Genomic DNA, 16713 nt, shown 5'->3' with positions numbered 1-16713 from the left:
CGCAGAGCCCTCCTTGAGAAGGTAAGGTGCAGTGGTGGGAGCTCAGTGAGAGAAGACAGTCCAAGAGATACAGTTCATCAACAGAGACAGAGAGAGTGAGACAGAGAGACAGAGAGAGAGGGACACAGGGGCCCTTGGCAGCTCCTGGTGATCACGGGCTGCCAGCGAGAAGCACCCGGCCTCCCCAGCCCACCTGACCAGCGGGCACCACCCTGGTCTCTGAGATGTCACTGCTGGCAGAAGGCCTCCTTCTACTCCAGGGAGGCAGAGAGAGCCAGGCTGCGGTTCAGATTTTCGGAAGAGAAAGGGAGCCTGGGACAGGAGAGAGAGGGTATGGGCTAGGAGTTTTACACTTGGATGGGAGAAACCCGCTGACCAAGCTAGAGATTCAGAGCTCCTAGACTGGCTGGGGCTGAAGTCATCCCTTCAGCAGGAGGTCGGCGGCTTTGGTTCCGACGTTAGGTAATTAAGACCCTTGGGCATTTAATCCTCCGTGAAAGACATTTTGGAACAGGGCACTGAAGCATGCCAAGGCTGTGCTTTTCATTCTACCGCCATCCCCGTCCAGCTACTGGGTTCAAGTTTTGATGGTACCAACAGGGGGTGGGGTGGGGGGTATAGCCGACTGGAAGCCAAGCAGACAGCCCTGAGAAGCCAGGGACAGAGTCCAACCGCCCGAGGGAGGCAAGGCGCTGTGCCAGAATATTTGCATATTTGAAGACAGATCAAATCGTGTTACAACCGATTATAGAGGCTGTGAACACTCTTCGCTGGGACCGTATTGCATCGCTTCCCAAATCTGCTTAACATCCACTAGGGGAGATGTGCATTATTCAGAACTATCCCTTAAGATGGGGCATGTTGAAAAGTCCGAGCCAGTCTGGAGAGTTGGCTTGGGTTCACCTGGAGCTAAGGGTGGGATTCAGCCTGCCGCGGAATGAAGAGGCAGGGTGGCAGAGGGGAGGAGGGGCTGAGGCTGCCTTGGGAGGGGACGGTCCTCCTCTGGCTTGGGAGGACAGGGGCACACAGCTAAAAGGGCCCTGGCTTCATGCTCCTAGGCTCCCATGCGACCAAGGTGAAACAGAACCCACCTCTTTGCAGAGAAGTGATCCGAGCTTGGAACTAACCTCATGGTTTGTGGATTCTGCAGCACAGCTGAGAAAGGGAGGCTTTCTGACTCCTAAGAGTGTCACTTAGATTAGAAGTGACATTAGAAGGAAGCAGGCTTAGTGCTTCACTGTCTGCCTCAGCAGAGAAGCCTCCTCCTTCACCACGGTCACCTCTTATTGTGGCAGAAGGCACCCAAAGGGACCTGTTCCGGTGTGGGCAAAGTAGGACACGCACATCTTTGTGAGCCCGACTCTGCTGTTTGTCTTTGACCGCAACCCAAAACAAATTTGAAAAATGATTTCAGATCACCCAGTGTTTTGTATTAGATACCTTTTCCCCCTTCCTTTTACGTAGGTAGTGCAAACTCAGGCATGATGAGATTGGTTTCTTCCCCCACGGGGCAAACGGTGGTGGAGGGGCATGGTGAGAAGAGACTTTGAAGCTGTCCTAGCATGGCTATTTTGCCTCCCACCCCCAGACCTGGTTCTGGAGGTACAAGAAAGAGCCTATGTCCTTTCCAGGCAGGAAAGCAGAGAGAGCACAACTGTGCTATTTTAAGCAACTGTGCCCAATTCTGGGCTGGCGCAGATGCCCAGAACTTGCTCCCAGCCAAAGCTGCCCCTGGGAGAACTCCAGGAAGCAGACGGGGTTCTGTTCTCATCACCTGGGGGGTTCTCGGCATTCGGAGGAAAGAGTTTTCAGTGGCGAAGGGGACCCCAAAATGAAGCAGAAATAAATATCCTTTTCTTCCTCGGGTACAGAAAAGGATGTTTCTGGAAAGTCGAACTTCTAAATGTTGAGAATCTCTAGCTGCCTCCTTCCACAGAGGAAGACGCTTTACCGTTTCCATCTCCCTGCGTGCACCCCACATGACACTGAGGACCACAGAAGGTCACCTGACTCACTCCCCCAACAGGAGGCTGACTTTCAGCATCGCACCGGGCAAGCAGAAAGGAATCCAGGTGACGGCACCGAAGGCCGTCCGGGGACTGGCTCAGTGAGCATCTTGACCTCACTGCCCAGCACTGCCGGCCGCATCCTGGCTCCAGAGGCCACTCCGAGGTCCTGGGCAGACCACACTGTCCTCCTCAGCTCAGCCAGCTGGCAGCTGATTGCTCCTGACGTGCACTGAGACACTTCAGGCAGCCCAACTTTCTTCTCTAAGGGTCCCCTCTGGGCCTGGGTCCGGAATAAGAAAGCCAGCGAGGGGCAGCAAGCAGAATGAAGCTGGGTCATCCTGCCAGGAGCACGCGGGGCTTTTCCTGGGGTTTCTGGCCATCCTATTGGTTAGCAAATTATGGGCAGCGTGACACCAACTTTAGAATAGTGCGTCGGGAGCTGCAGAAGCGGGGGAGATGGGCTGGAGGAGGGTTCAATGGGGTCCAGAGAGAAAGAAGATGAGGGAGGAGAAAAGAAGAAAGGAAGAAGGACAGAGGAAGAGAGTGAGAAAGCAGAGAAGAAAATGAAGAGGGAAAAAAAAAAAAGAAGAAGGGAAAAAACTTCCATACAGGAGAAGGGGAGCAGGAAGAAAGCTGTTCCTTGGGGGTCCACCCCGATGCCCAGTGGACCCGGAGTGTGGGGCTGGGGGCTCTCAGTACCACCTGCTTCCATCACTGGCAGGGACCGCTGAGGAAAAACGACAGTACGAGGGGGCCAGGCCCCCAGCTGTCGTGAGTGAGGAGTGAGCTCCCCCGGCCTCTCCCCGCGCCCTTCTGGGAGGTGTGTGGGCTCTGGGGTTCAGGCTGTTTTCCCCCACCTGCGGCAGCTGCCGGTGCCTATGTGATGCCATTTGCCTGGCCTCCCCCAAAACCACCACCGTCCACGGTGTGGAAAACGGCATTCACAGCTGAGTCCGACAGACTGAGGTCTCCTCTCGAGAAGGCCTGTTACAAACCCACGCTGCAAACTACCACGGCCACTTTGAACCCAATGCCCTAAAGCAGGCTGAGGACTTGAAGCCAGAGCTCCAGGCCGGCGGGTCCCCGGCAAGAAGTATCTCTGTGAACTGACTAGGTTTCCTCCTCCGTGGAGGGCCACCCGTGCTAAGCGGATCGGGAAATGCCGACTCCCCTTGGCACCAGCCAAACGGCGTCGGGAAATAAAAACGGCAACAAATAAAACCAGAACATAAGTCTGCAACTTGCAAACGCAGTCATTCCAGGCGGTCCAGCATATACGTGTTACAGAATCAAGCACAATTCATGGTGGTGTCCCTACTCATTTGGCTATTCTGTACTATGGCTTTATTCTAGAAGTACAGACAACCATACAACGGCTAGACATAAAAGAAATACTCAAGCTGCGTGCACGAGAGAGATGCCAGATGGCCACTCGAAGCAGTGCTTCTCCGATGCCGCTGTGTGTCCAGGGCACCTAGAGAGCTAATGGAGAACACGGAGGCCGGGACCGTGGAGGCAGGTTAGGGCTGAGCCTGGGATGGTTGCCCAGTTGGCCAGGTGACTCGGACTGACACCGAAGCTTGAGAGGCACTGACTTAGAGTGGGACCAAGTTTAACCCAAGGCTTCAGAATGAAGAGATGTCGTTTCAAGTGGCTCGAGTGGCTGAGGCACAATGAGCCGGGAAGATTCCCTGGTCAGTCTCGGGGACAAGGCTTCCCCCAGACCCAGGTGCCTGGGGCTCCATGAGCTCAGTGGGCTTGTGCCCCTGGCTCCTGGCCCCCGGCAGGGACCTGCACTTACTGGTGAGGACCTTGAGGGTGAACGCGTTCTTCTGCTGGATGGTGTGGGTAAAGTGGAAGCGGGCATTGCAGCTGTAGTCTGTCTGCATATCCTGCAACATCACGTTAGAGAAATACAGGTCTCCGTTGTGGCCCTGGGAGACGCGCTTGTCTTGGGTGATGGGCTCCATGGCTATTAGGAAGCAGAGGTACAGAGGGAGGTTAGCAGTAATGGTAACAGTAATACAATCATGATAGTTCTGGCAATCGAGGACCAACAGGGCGCCCGGTGGGTCAGGAATTCAACGTTATTTGGTCTAATCCTCCAACTCTGAGGCAAGGTTTATTCGAATTTTACAGATAAGAGAGCGGTGGATTTAATGTGTCCTGCGTTGGAAAAGCAGTGACGGAAGGGCAGGATTCAGATTCACACCGGTCTGCCCACCACACCCATGCTCTATGGCCATACTTTTCCGCCTCCTGTTCATGCCAGAAAAACTCTGGCCCCGAGCCAGAGGGAGGGATTTGCTTCCCAAATCAAGAGTCAAATTCACTCGTTTTCTATCTGAAGCTCTTACTCCCACCAGCACTACCAATTATAATCGCGAGATACATACTAATCAATGATATGCACCACCAATTTTAGGGTGCTTCCTAATTTCAGTGATGGTTAACACATGAAAATGGTGCTTTTTAGAATTAGTGACATCCTGGGAGTGGCTGAGGAGGCTGACTACATTATCTATGATTTTTGAAGCATTAGACGTAAACTCAAACTCCTTCCTACCCTGCCCCCCCCCACAATTGTTTATTAAGTCACTATTTCTTTTTGTTTTGAAGTTTATTTATTTTGAGAGAGAGAGCACACGCGAGCAGGAGGGGGACAGAGAGAGAGGGAGAGAGAATCCCTGTCGGTGCGGAGCCTGACTAGGGGCTCAATCTCATGAACCGTGAGACCAGGACCCGAGCCAAAATCAAGAGCGGGAAACTCAACTAACTGAGCTGCCCAGGAGCCCCTGAAGACGTTACTTCTTAAGGCTCAAAGTTAATGATGCCAACCCTTCAACGATGGGCTGGTCGGTTCTGCAAATCATTTACCCAAGATTTACTGCAGGCCTACTGTGTGCCAGGCACTGTGCCAAGTATTGGTGAAAGAGAGCCGAATCTAGCAGAAGGTGCAGCAGATAAACAGTGCAGGGTGGTGAGTGGGAAGCACCTGGTAAGAAGGGGATGAGCTGAGAAGAGTAGCACCCAGTTCCTTCCAGGGTGTCCTCATCTGGGGTTTGGAGGCCGCATGACAATTACCAGACAGAAGAGACAGGGGCCCTAAGAGGTTTCTAAGCAGCAGAAACAGTGTGTGCTAAAGGTGAGTGCACACAGCTGGGGCAAGGGGTAGGAGAAAGGCTGGGGAGGCAGAGGGAGCCAGATCAGGAAGGGAAAGAAGTCTGGACTTCGTCCGAGGTGACGGAGGAGACAGTGAAGGGCTCGGAGCATACAAATGAAACTATCAGATTCATTTTTGGGAAGACCAAGGAGGCCAGTTATGGCTGATTATGGCAACCCAGGGAAATGCGGATGGTGGCCTGTGTTGGACAGATGCCAGCAAGGGTCACGAGATCTGCTCGGGAGGCAGCATGGACATAAGCTGGTGACGGGAGTGATGCAGGGGATGAGAGGGTCTGAGCTGTTAGCTAACTAACCAACCCTCCAGCCCGTGGCCGGGCAGCCTTCCCCAGGCGTATGCACCATGGTGATGTAGCGAGAGAATGAATGAGGGCAAAGCCCTCTGTCTGCAAAACAATGCGCAACTCTGCCTCCTCGACAGGCAGCCTCTTTCAGAAGCAGGCCGCTAAAAACTCGGGGATGGACGGAAGATGCATGATAAGCAGGCGAGCAGGCAGATCTATACATTGAGCGATGGATGGACAGACGGGAGCAGGTACGGAAGGAGGCGGAGGGGAAGCCGGGAAGACACAGACAGCGGCGCTCCAGTCGCCTTTATAACTCACGTCCCCACTTATTTTGGTTGAAAATGTGGGAAGAAACAGGTCCAGAGTGGTGAAGAGTCGCAGTCCAAAACAGAACCGAACAAGCTCTCGACGATACTCTGTCCCTCTGCAAACACCGTCTCCCTATCGCTCCTTTATCAAAGGTTACATCCCTGTGCCTGGCTGTGTCCCAGTAAATCCAGACCGACCAGAGATTGAACCACGAGGCTTTCTGTCAACTCGCCATCATCACAAATATTACTGAGCACTTTACCGTGCATCTGGCTCTGTTATAAGCATTTTGGCTGTATGACCTCATTTATCCTAACAATGGCCCTATTAAAGAGGGACAGCGATTAGCCCTATTTCTTCCAGAAGAGGAAACTGAGGCCCAGAGATGTTAAGCAACTTGCTATCAGCAGTCAGGCTAGGAAATTAGCCTGAGCGGCCTCTCACCGTGTTCTCAGCCACGTGGCCCCTTTACACCGGCTTCTCACAAGTGAAGGCCTTCCAGCCTTGGGCAAGCCCTTCCCATTTCACACACCCACCCCCCTCCTTAAGATTAAAGTAGAAATCAAACGCCCCCCAAGACTTACAGCTGCTCATCCAGAAGATGACTGGGGACGGAAGTCCGGGTGGGGGGTTGCACTGGAGGGTCAAGGGAGCACCTTCTTGAACCACGACAGGGTCTAGGTTTTCCTTGGGCCACAGGGGAGATTCTGGGGAGAGTCAGACAGAGGCGGGTGAAATGAGGGGGATGGTTGGGGCCGAGGCAAGGAGCAGGTTAGAGGCAGAAATGCAAGGGGGAGAAGGACAAGGGGAGATGGGAGAACAAGGGAGTGGGGAGAGAGCCCCCGTGGGTCTAGGTGAGGTACAGCGAGAGAACAGAGGCCATTTGTCTAAATAAATACACAGCTTCAAAGGCTCCTCTCCTTCCTCTCCTCCTTTGCCCAGAAGGCAGGTGAAGTTGCTCAAGACTGGTTTGGTAGCCTCCTCTCCCAGGAATCTTTCTGAGTAGGGGGAGGTGCGCTCCTCCTCAGAGGCAAACAGCAAGCAAGACTTGCAGGGCACCAAGGCAGCCAAGGGCAGGGGCGGCCTTTCTGGAATGACCCTCCATGCTCCCCCCCCCATTTCCCCAGAAGCAGGGCATGCCGGTCCCCCCTCTGCCCATGCTACTCACTGGACACCTGCAGGCGGATCCTATTGGACAGGGCCGTGCCAAATTTGTTCCGGGCAAAGCACTGGTATTCCCCCTCATATTCCTCGGGCCGCCCCCCACTGCGGAAGTCGATCACCAGGGTCCCGGATCTCCTCCTCATTGACACACGGGGGTCCTTGGCGATGTTGAAGAACCTGCTGTTGCGAGTCCAGTGGAAGCTGTGTATGATGGGGGCGGGGGACGGGAGCGGAGGGGAGAGGCAGGACCACAAAGAGAAACAGGGTGGGCTCCGGGCTCCAGGTGAGAGCCTCGGGGCTCTGGTCCCTGACCCTGTCCCATAACCGCACCTCCATACCAGTGGGTCCCACCCTGGTTGAGCGGCAGAACTGACTGGGAAGCCTGATAAAATGCAGAGTCCTAGGTGGCAGTCAGATGACCGTGTGGGGGGCATGTCCCTGACATTAGCGCTCTTACCCAGCCAAGGCTGGGAGTCATGGCTGGAAGTGGTAGATACCCACATAGCTACCGGGGGACAATGTTCTTTGCGGGAGCAGGCAGGGACTTTTAGTTTTTATTTATTTTATTATTATTTTTAAAAAATATTTATTTCTTTTTGAGACAGAAAGAGAGAGGGCGTGTGTGAAAGTGGTGGGGTGGGGCGGAGAGGCAGAGAGAGAGGGAGAAGGAGGCAATCCCAAGCAGGTTCCACACCATCCACTCGGGGCCTGACTCGGAGCTTGATCCCATGAACCATGAGATCGTGACCTGAGCCAAAAGCAAGAGTCAGATGCTTAACCGACTGAGCCACCCAGGTGTCCCTAGGCGGGGAGTTTGATTTTTTGTAATATTTCACCCAGGCCAAGCACATCGGGGAGCTGGCTCTACCTCTCCTGTCTCATTCGATAACCAACTCTAAAGCCAAAGCCAAAGAGCAATGGCCCGGGTTATCCATGCTCCTGCTCATGGGTGCAGAAGACAGCAGTGGCCGCACCTTCTAGCCCAGGAGGGCCAGCTTTGAAAGAACAAGCAGCCCTCACAAAACTGAGCCCAGAGGGGAAGACGCTAGAATCTCCCTCTCCTTCTGGGGGGGTGGGGATGTGCGCACAGCTGTCCAGAACATAACTTAAAAGAAGCAGGAGTGGCTGCTCAGTGTCTCAGAATCACTGTTACTGCAAAGGAACCGTGGGGGGCAAAGACCAAACTTCAGAAGTAAGGCCATCTATGCCCTGCCTGACCCTGCAGGATGACCCTGTTCCTTCCACCCTGGGTGAGAGAGAGGCCTTGCTCGTTCTCAGGCTCACGCAGACCAGGTGGGGGGTGGGCAGAAGAAGGCTGCCATATACCCAAGGCTCTGTCCTGCCTCATTTTCCCTGACAGACACCTGCACGGGGTCCTGTCATGTTTGGTCTGAATCAGGCACGAGGCTCTGGAACAGTCCAGCCTGTGGAGGCTGCTCTTAAGACGGGGGACCAATAGCAGAACATCTCTGAATCTCCAGTTTTTGCTGGGGGGGGAAGCACCGGGGGTGGGGGGGGGGGGGGGGGGGGGGGGGGGGGGGGGCAGTGCAGTCAGAGGCCTGGGTTTAAATCTAAGCTCTGCCCTTTTCAATCTGGGAGACCTTGGCAAAGGGGCGTAATATCTCCGTGCTTCTGTTTCATGTCCTCTTCAAGAGGACGGGGGTTCTTCTCTGAAGGGCAGGGGTGTGGTCTCAATGCCCTCTTTGCGGGGCCCCTTGGATTTACCTGCCAGCGCACTCACCTGGGGGCCGGGTTCCCCTTTGCTTCACACTCAATCAAGATGTTATCACGGGGATCCACGATGTGGTCCTTCACTGACTGCTTGGTGATGGTCGGGGGCTGGGACACTGCAACAGCACAAACAGGGAGCGGTCAGGGTTGCGGGGACCTGCCGGGGGCCCCGGGCTCGGGGAATGGCTGAAATTAGCATCTTCAGGAGCCATAGGACAAGCAGGCAAACGGGGGGCGGGCAGTGCCTCCTTTTGGGGACCCAGCTCCTTAAATGGGGCCGCAGGAAAGGGGGTTATGCCAAAGACTGAGCCTAAGAAGAATCCCTCGAAGATCTCATGGGATCCCTACGAGAAACTTTTGTTTTACCCATTCTTCTATCCCAACACTCAGTATGATGCCTTGTGCACAAGAGTTCTTGATATATGTTTGTCGAATGAATAAAGGAACCCAGCGCAGGTCACATTCCAGAGCCTAGGAGCCGTGATGGTTCTGAGCCCTGGAGGGTCAACAGACGGCCGAACTGTGGTGAGGCTGGAGCTCACAGGTTCAAGTTCCCAGGACCTGGGCCCAAAGAACCAGCTCCTCTCACACTTGGTCCCCACCTCCAGTGTTCTCCGCGGTGCTCCTTGCCAGCTACCTGAGGGTGGGGAGCGGAGGCCCTTCTTACCCACCTGCTCCTCTGCCCTTCCCAGCAACAGGAATCTCCGGGTGGATGGCTGCGTCCCCGTGTGGTAAGGGACCGCACTACAGGGCCCTGGTGTCAAGAAACCCCCAGCAGGCAGGGTGGAGAGGCGGCTGATCCCCCCCATCTCCTCACTTGGCCTTCTCCCACCCTCCCTGCTGCCCTCCTACCTCCCAGAGGCACAGGTGCACAGAGGCGCCCAGGGGACTTACGCTCATTCTGAATGCTTGCTGTTAGTTCCGATGGGTTAGCATTGTGAGGGGGAGAAAAGAAGACAGCGGTTATAGGTTATCGTACACGACTACTCGCCCAGGGGTCCTCACGCCCCAGCCTGCCGGGAGAGTAGGGCTGCAGCGCTCGGTGGGAGAGCCACCCAGAGGTGGGGACGGACTCAGCGAGCGCTTCACAGAGGCGACATTTCCACGGGGAGCTCAAACCAAGCAGTTGAGCAGAAAGACCGGCTTCTCATCAAGTGGTGTTGCCGGGAAAGCCCAACTATTGAATGGGACGATGCTGCTGGAAAGAGGCTGGGCTCTAAAGATGCCGTCCACCCTCTCTGGACGCCATTGAGGAAAGCGGGCCCCCTGGCCAATGGTGCCCGGGTGAGGCTGAGGCTGAGAAGCCTGGCAGCAGCAGATCTGAACCAGCGCTATGAGGCAAAGCCCACATGGTCCACAGGCCTCGCTCCTTCCGCTGCACCTTCTTCTCTGTCCCACATGCAAGCACCTTCTTGCCTATCCTTTGGAAAATTCTAGGGACCGATGAATCACCGCGGCTCTGCTCATGGCAGAAATACGCTGCCCTACGGAAATCCCTCTTCCAAACAAGTGCAGGGATGAAACAGAGCCCACCACTCCTTTCTGTGCTTTTTACGAAAAGGATAAAGAGGCAGGTAGCAAAGGTCTGCACACCTGAGATGTGCGGGTGCTCGTGTACAGGTGTGTGCATGTTTGAGGTCGGGCTTCTCAAACCTGACAAGTGTATGAATCACCCAGGCTGGCGGGGGTTGGGGGGGTGGGTCTGGTTAAAATGCAGATTCTGATTTAGCAGACCCTACGTTTCTGACAAGCTGGTGGTCTGTGTACCAAGCTTCGAACGGCAGGATCTTCGATGGTCATGTGCTTCCTGGGGAGGAGGTCTTGGTTAAAATTCGCAGAAAGGAGAACATGTGTTTCTGTAATTTCGTAAGATGTCCCTTCTTTATGGTTCTATCGTGAAGTAACAGGCCGTGCGTATGTCACGCTGGTGCAGATATCAGATACATGTTGGTGCTGTGGGCTGACTTCTTCAGAGTGGGTGCTTCCCCAGGAAGCAAAGGCTGCGGGGGAGCCAAGGTGACCTCGAAGCTTTCTGACTCAGCCGCAGTGAGTTGTGGAAGAGGAGTCCAGGGGCCCAGAGAAGGGCGGTGTGCAGCAGGCAGGGCTAAGGCAGGACCAAGAGGTTCCGGAAGAGTCACGAGAGAAAAGACAGACATGGGAGAGGAAAGGTGGAGTGTGGCAGGAACGAGTCCCCTGCGATCCACACTGTTGGTACATGAAAGTCTTGAGTAAGACCCACGAAAAGGTTCAAAACAATTCTTTCAAGTGGGCCAGGGTTGTGTGTCTGCTGGGGCACTGAAATATTTTATCTGCTTTGCCATTTGCCTGGGTGCAGCCTCGGCAGGAAACAAAAAGGAATGAAAAGTCCGGGGAAAAGCAGAAATCTGTGGTTTCTGAACACGTGCTCCCGGGAACTCCCCATGATGGCATCTTCACCCATATAAGATCTTCCTGCCAGGGGCCCAAGAAAGATAGTTCTGGAAAGCCAGTGTGGTTGGGCATGGAGGGGGAGGAGGGGAGAATGGGCCATTTTCAGGAGAAGTAGGCCCTTTGACCACTAGCCCAGGCCTGCGGTTTCTTCATCTCAAGACACAGTTGATGTCTCTTGGGTCCTCACACACAGCGGAGGGCTCTGTCCTTGTCCTGGCAGGGGTTTTGCTTTGCCCACATGGCCTTCAAGCCTCTCTTTTATAAAATCAAAGGTTGGCTCAATGGAAAGAGCCCTAGACATTATCCAGGGAATCTCAGATTCTTAGAAGGGAAGTCATTCAGTTAAGGGCACGTAGCAAATTTGCTGCAGAACTGGAATAAGGACCAGTTCTCCTGTAGTCTGGTCCAAAGCTCCTTTCACAGATCCGTCCTGGGCCAGAGAGGTGGGTGGGCCAAGAGGAGCCCCAACACTCTCTCCTCCTTGACATTCTGGACAAAGGAGAGTAAGGAGGGAGGTCTTGGGGGGAGTGGAGACCCTCAGAGCTGGCTGGATGCTGTCCCCAGCCCCACACTGAAATCAGGCCAGGGGCCTCTTGAGAGTCTAATTCCCTAAGGAGGTAATGACATCTGCAACCGCCATTGTGCCACCAAGGAATTTATTACAGAGACACAACCAAACCAGAGGACAAGCCACCATAGGGAGATGACCGTGAGGACCGCGTGCCTGGGGACAAGGGCAGCCTACTTAGTCCTGTGACAACCCCCCCACCCCAAACCCTCTGTTACACCACCTGCCCTTCTCTCCATCTATAGAACTTGCTGGTGATGTCAAGTGGAAAATGAGTTTGCTCTTCTGCCTTCCAAGGGGGAGGAAAAGTCTTCCAATGAGCTCTGCAGGGGGTAAGGCAGGTGCCTGCCCCGTCTGCAAGGTTCCTTTATCCATGCACTTCTTCTCTTTCCCTGGCTGGTATTTACAGTCCCTGGCACCCAACCCATCCCTGAAGGGTGTGTGTGTGTGTGTGTGTATTGAGGTCGTCCTGCAGCACTATTTGGGATGACAGTGAGGAAGAAATGTTCCTCCCACCCCGCCGTCTCCTCTGTGGGCTCCTAGGAGAAAAATGCCCAGTCCCTTGACGTGGAGAGGGGGACAGAGGGGCGAGCTGCCAGCAGACTCACTTTTTGGCAAACCCACTCTTGTTGATGAGGCGACCCTTTGCTTTCTTCAAAGGTCACGCTGTTCTCCTTGGGGCTGGTGAGGGGGGTGAGGTGGGTGCGTGTGACTCTGTTGGCACAGCGGCGGGAGCTGGAGGCCGGGGCTTCAATGAGGGATTGTGTAGCCGCCGGGGGCTATTCCAGGAAGCCTGCTGGGCCCAAACTCCCCAGAGCAGAAGCAGTGCCCCGGTCCTCAAGGCACAGATAATGCCCCGTGAAGGGGCAAGCGAGCGGAAGGGCACCCCTGACAGGGCAGCCTCTAGCCAGAGCCCCCGCAGCCTCTCCCAGAAGAGTGCCTGGCCTTCACTTCTCCCACGTCTGGGCTCTTATGAATAACGCTGCAGTGAACGTGGGGTGTAGGCATCTCTCTCTTACCTTTTGTGACAACACGGATAGGCCCTGAGGACCTTACGCTGAGTGAAATTAAGTCAGAGAAAGATCCGGTATGTTCTCACTCTATGTAGAATCTAAAAACTTCACACTCAAAGAAACAAAGTAGAATGGTGGTTGCCAAGGGCTGGGAGGGGGGCGGGAAAGTGGGGAGATGCTGGTCAAGGCGTACAAAGTTCCAGCTCTAAGATGGGTATGTTCTGGGGACCTAACGTACGGCCTGCAACTGTAGTTAACAGAACTATATCATACACCTGAGAGTTGTTGAGAGAGCAGATCTTCAAAGTTGCCACCCCATACACACAAAAGGTAATTATGGACGTGTAAACTAACCCATGGGGTCATCATTGCGTAATGTATACGTGTAGCAAATCATCAAGTTGTACACCTTAAACTTACATATGTTGTATGTCAATAAATACCTCAATGACTCTGGGGGGAGAGGAGTAAGAACGTACGGTCTTTCCCCAGCCCCTCCCACCGGGCCACGGCCTAGGGTGAAGAAGGAAGGGTGGGCTCAGGTAACTTGGGGGGCACCTGTTATGCTGGGCCCAGCAAGAGGGGAAAACCTGGCTGAAGAGGACCTCTTCCCTGGGCAACTGGGTCCCCTCTGAAGGGCTGGCCTTCTCTTGTCTTGCATTCATCTTCTGTAGGCTTATTCTGGACATGTCACCAGGGCCACTGAGCCTGCAGCCGGCAGGGAGGTATAGGGCATAGGAGGCATGCTTCGGGCAGGCATCAGGAGTTTCCTGTTGTGCGGCGGCCCGGGGCACCAGGCCTGGTGTCACAAAAGACCTCACCTCCTCATTCAGAGAGGTGCTGTAGTCATGTGCTGGCCCTGCCACTTATGAGCTGGAGAGAACGGCTTTATTTCTCTGCACCTCGGTTTTCTAACCTGTCAGCGAAAGATGAGACTCAGAGGAGATGCTTCTAAAGCACTTAGCTTTCAGCCAGACATGTGGCAGCTGCTACTCTGGTGAGTTCCAAGAACTAAAAGAAGGTGGGATTAGCAGAGGGAGGGGTGGGACATATCGAGTGCCAACCTGGTCATCAAGTTGTACATCTTAAAGAGACCTGGGATCTATTCATGAATCCATCACCCATTTGCTGTGTGACCCAGAGCAAGGAAAGGTCTATGTTTCCTTCAATGCATTTCCGGAAGTAGGGGACACTCTAGGCCCTCCTCACGGACACTGAGGTGGGGAGATGGTGGTGGGGGAGGTCAGGGCACTTGTGGCTCTTTGCCCCACACGCGGTACTCTGGAGAGACTGACTGCTAGCTCACCTGCCCATGGCTCTGGTAGAGCTTTAGAAATCCAGATTCCTAACAAAGATGTCAAAGCCATCTATTTATAAGTTCTTCTTGAAGGAACCCCTCACCCACTAGCCCCAGGGATCAAAGTGGCAAGTGAATGAGTGAGGAGAAGCAGCAGAAGGGAAATGAGCCTTCACCACTTCTTTGATAACCCAATTTCCTCTGTATCCCTCTGCTCTCCAGGGACTTGGCCTTATCGTGCTCCTTATTAGACTGTCTGCCTGGGATTGTTAATGAGAGACTCTTCCTTGAGCTATCAGTGGAGATGGTCTCCACGGGAACAGTTCATGTCATGACCCCCCCCCCCCCCATTCAGTGAACGCACACACACGCACACACACACGTGCATGCACACACACATACATGCACTTGGGGCTATTGGGAAGGCAACAGGGCCTTGCCCGTCTTGTTTCTGGGTCCTTATAGTTTCTGCTGGCCTTCTCTTACCCAGAAGTGGCCACTCCTCTGGGCAGTTATTATTTGTAGGGTTGAGTGGGGAGGGGGGCGCTGAAGTATGTGTAATTCTTCTCCAAGCTATGCTGACTCCCGGCCCCAGGGTCTGGCTTTGGAGAGCTCAGTGGGCACTTCTTGGAGCCTGTATCCCTCTCCCAGCCCTCCCTAGACATCTGTCACCTGGACAGAGCCCAAGTCAGCATCGGCATCATGTGGATCCCATCTATTTCTGGAAGCAGGACACAGGGGACAGAGGTGGTATGCCCACATCAGAGCACTGGAATGCCAAGACATTCCGGTGGAGGTGTCAGAATGGCGGCAAAGGGGGGTACGCAGCTAAATGCAGGGCCATGGAGCATGGCTGCCAGTCATTGAGCCACTTACGAACGTAGCAACAGATACGGCCGCAAGAGACATGGCTGTCGGCATCCCAAACCCCTTATTTTATGATTCTGATGGCCAAATAATGCCCCCACCGTGGGAAACAGAATGATACAGATTTTACTTTCCAACTTCGCCACGGGCGAGGCAAAAACAAACAGAGGGAATCAGCGCCTGGGTTTTGGACCCTGGCATTGAAATGGAGCTCTACTTTACTGTTTCATTTAGCCCCAGCCTTCTGCGAAATAATTCCCTTCCCAACCCTCCCCAGGCCATCCATCCTGATTAGTCCAGCCGCGAGGGCCTAGGATCCAGCTCAGATATTAGGAAGGCAAATGAGAACTATCCATTGCACTTGGTCCTTGGAAACTCCACTTTGATGGGCAAGTCAAGACTGCAGAGATCGGAGGGAGGAGAGTGGAGGGAAGAACTCCTGAGTGCCACACTGACTTTCAAATCTGCCACCTCCAGCCCTGCTCGGCAGGCTCCAGGCAGCCCCAGCATCAGCTCAGCCACAGTCCTCAGAGATCGTGCCGCGCAATTCGTCTCACATTCCCAAACGCGGATCTGCTTCCGTCAATTCTTTGCAGGGAAACCCAGCTCTGCATCCAGAATCACTTCCCCTCTCCCCAGCCTCTTCCAAAGTTGCTCTTCACTCCCCGCCGACCTCCCATCCCCTCCCAACTCCTCCGCCCCAAATCAGGAGAATCAAAGAGGATGGGGCAGGACTCACGATCCATAGGAATCTCGATGGCCCCGCTGAGGCTGAGGAGGCAGAGCAGGAAGGCTGCGTGGACCCAGGGCGGCGGCTGCTGCTGCCTGGCCATCCTCAGTACTGGGCCCCGCTCCCTGCTCCCCGGCCCGCGGGGTCTTGCTGCCTCCAGCAGCTCTAACTGGGCCTCTCGGACAGAGTTCAGCTGTGGAAAGAAATACAATGCCAAGTGAGTTTTTCTTGAACTTGTGGTCTGTTCTAGCAATCCTCCGGGGCCTGAAGGACTCCAGGGTCCTGTTGGTCACAGACCAGTGTTCTAGAATAGGATTTCTTAACCTTGATGGACATGTGGGACCCACAATTCTCTGTGTGGGGAACTGCCTTGGGTATTACTGCAGGATGTTTCGCAGCATCCCTGGCCTCTATCCACTAGATGCCAGTAGAACCCACTCCTGCCTCCAATCGAAAATGTCTCTAGACATTGCCAACTGTCCCCTGGAGGACAAAACCACTCCCGGTTGAGAACCACTGTTCTAGAAGGAAGGGCAACTCTGCTTGGAATAATCCTGGAAACAAACACTGTCCCACTGGTCCAGCACCTAGAAGATGCCATGCACTAGGCCAGTGAGAAACACACGAATCTCATAGCTTCTAGGAACCCTGTGTGTTGTATGGGCCTGGGTTTGAGTGAGTCTGGGGTAGGGCACAGAGAAAAGATCACACTGATGTCCTCTGATCCAGGGGCAGAGTGAAGGCAGCTGCACTGAGGGTTAGGGGTTAGACAGGTGGAAGCTGGTTACTCATTGGACTTTTTTTTTTAAGTGAATTTCTGCAAATATTTTGTGCACAAAGGTATGGTGGCCCTGATGTTGTCCCTTTAGAGATAATGGCAGTGCTGAGACTATGACCCAGAAGAAGGGGCTTCCAGGGGGTTGGTAGAATGAGCGATATTATGACCGCCCAGTGCTCACATCCTCAAGCACAAGAAATCATTCTAAGGCCTGCAAGGGGAAGGATTAAAAATGGCTGCCCAAGGGGCCTGGGAGGAGTCCTTAAGAGATAAACCCTTTTCCCCTCCTCCTGAGAGAGAAAAGCAAGAATGGCTACGGAAGGTGGGTGGGGGGTGAATGAAATAGA

At 54.2% G+C, this 16713-nt stretch overlaps 1 protein-coding gene across 1 annotated transcript in view; it reads right to left on the bottom strand.

Moving 5' to 3' along the window:
- Window positions 1–15870, bottom strand: part of NFASC (neurofascin) — a 71550-nt gene extending 55680 nt beyond the window's left edge. The window contains exons 1-6 of the mRNA XM_049634477.1: window positions 15598–15870; window positions 9578–9595; window positions 8694–8799; window positions 6957–7153; window positions 6373–6495; window positions 3811–3981 (exon numbers count right to left, since the gene is read on the bottom strand). Of these exons, the coding sequence (XP_049490434.1) occupies window positions 3811–3981; window positions 6373–6495; window positions 6957–7153; window positions 8694–8799; window positions 9578–9595; window positions 15598–15691 (709 nt within the window). The 5' untranslated portion in view covers window positions 15692–15870. The remainder of the gene's footprint in view (window positions 1–3810; window positions 3982–6372; window positions 6496–6956; window positions 7154–8693; window positions 8800–9577; window positions 9596–15597) is intronic.
- Between the last annotated feature and the right edge of the window lie 843 nt (window positions 15871–16713).

Source organism: Panthera uncia, chromosome F1 (genome assembly GCF_023721935.1).
Source record: "Panthera uncia isolate 11264 chromosome F1, Puncia_PCG_1.0, whole genome shotgun sequence".
Lineage (NCBI taxonomy): Eukaryota > Metazoa > Chordata > Mammalia > Carnivora > Felidae > Panthera > Panthera uncia.
The sequence above is the reverse complement of the archived record's forward strand: the minus strand, read 5'-3'. Positions and strand labels throughout refer to the sequence as shown.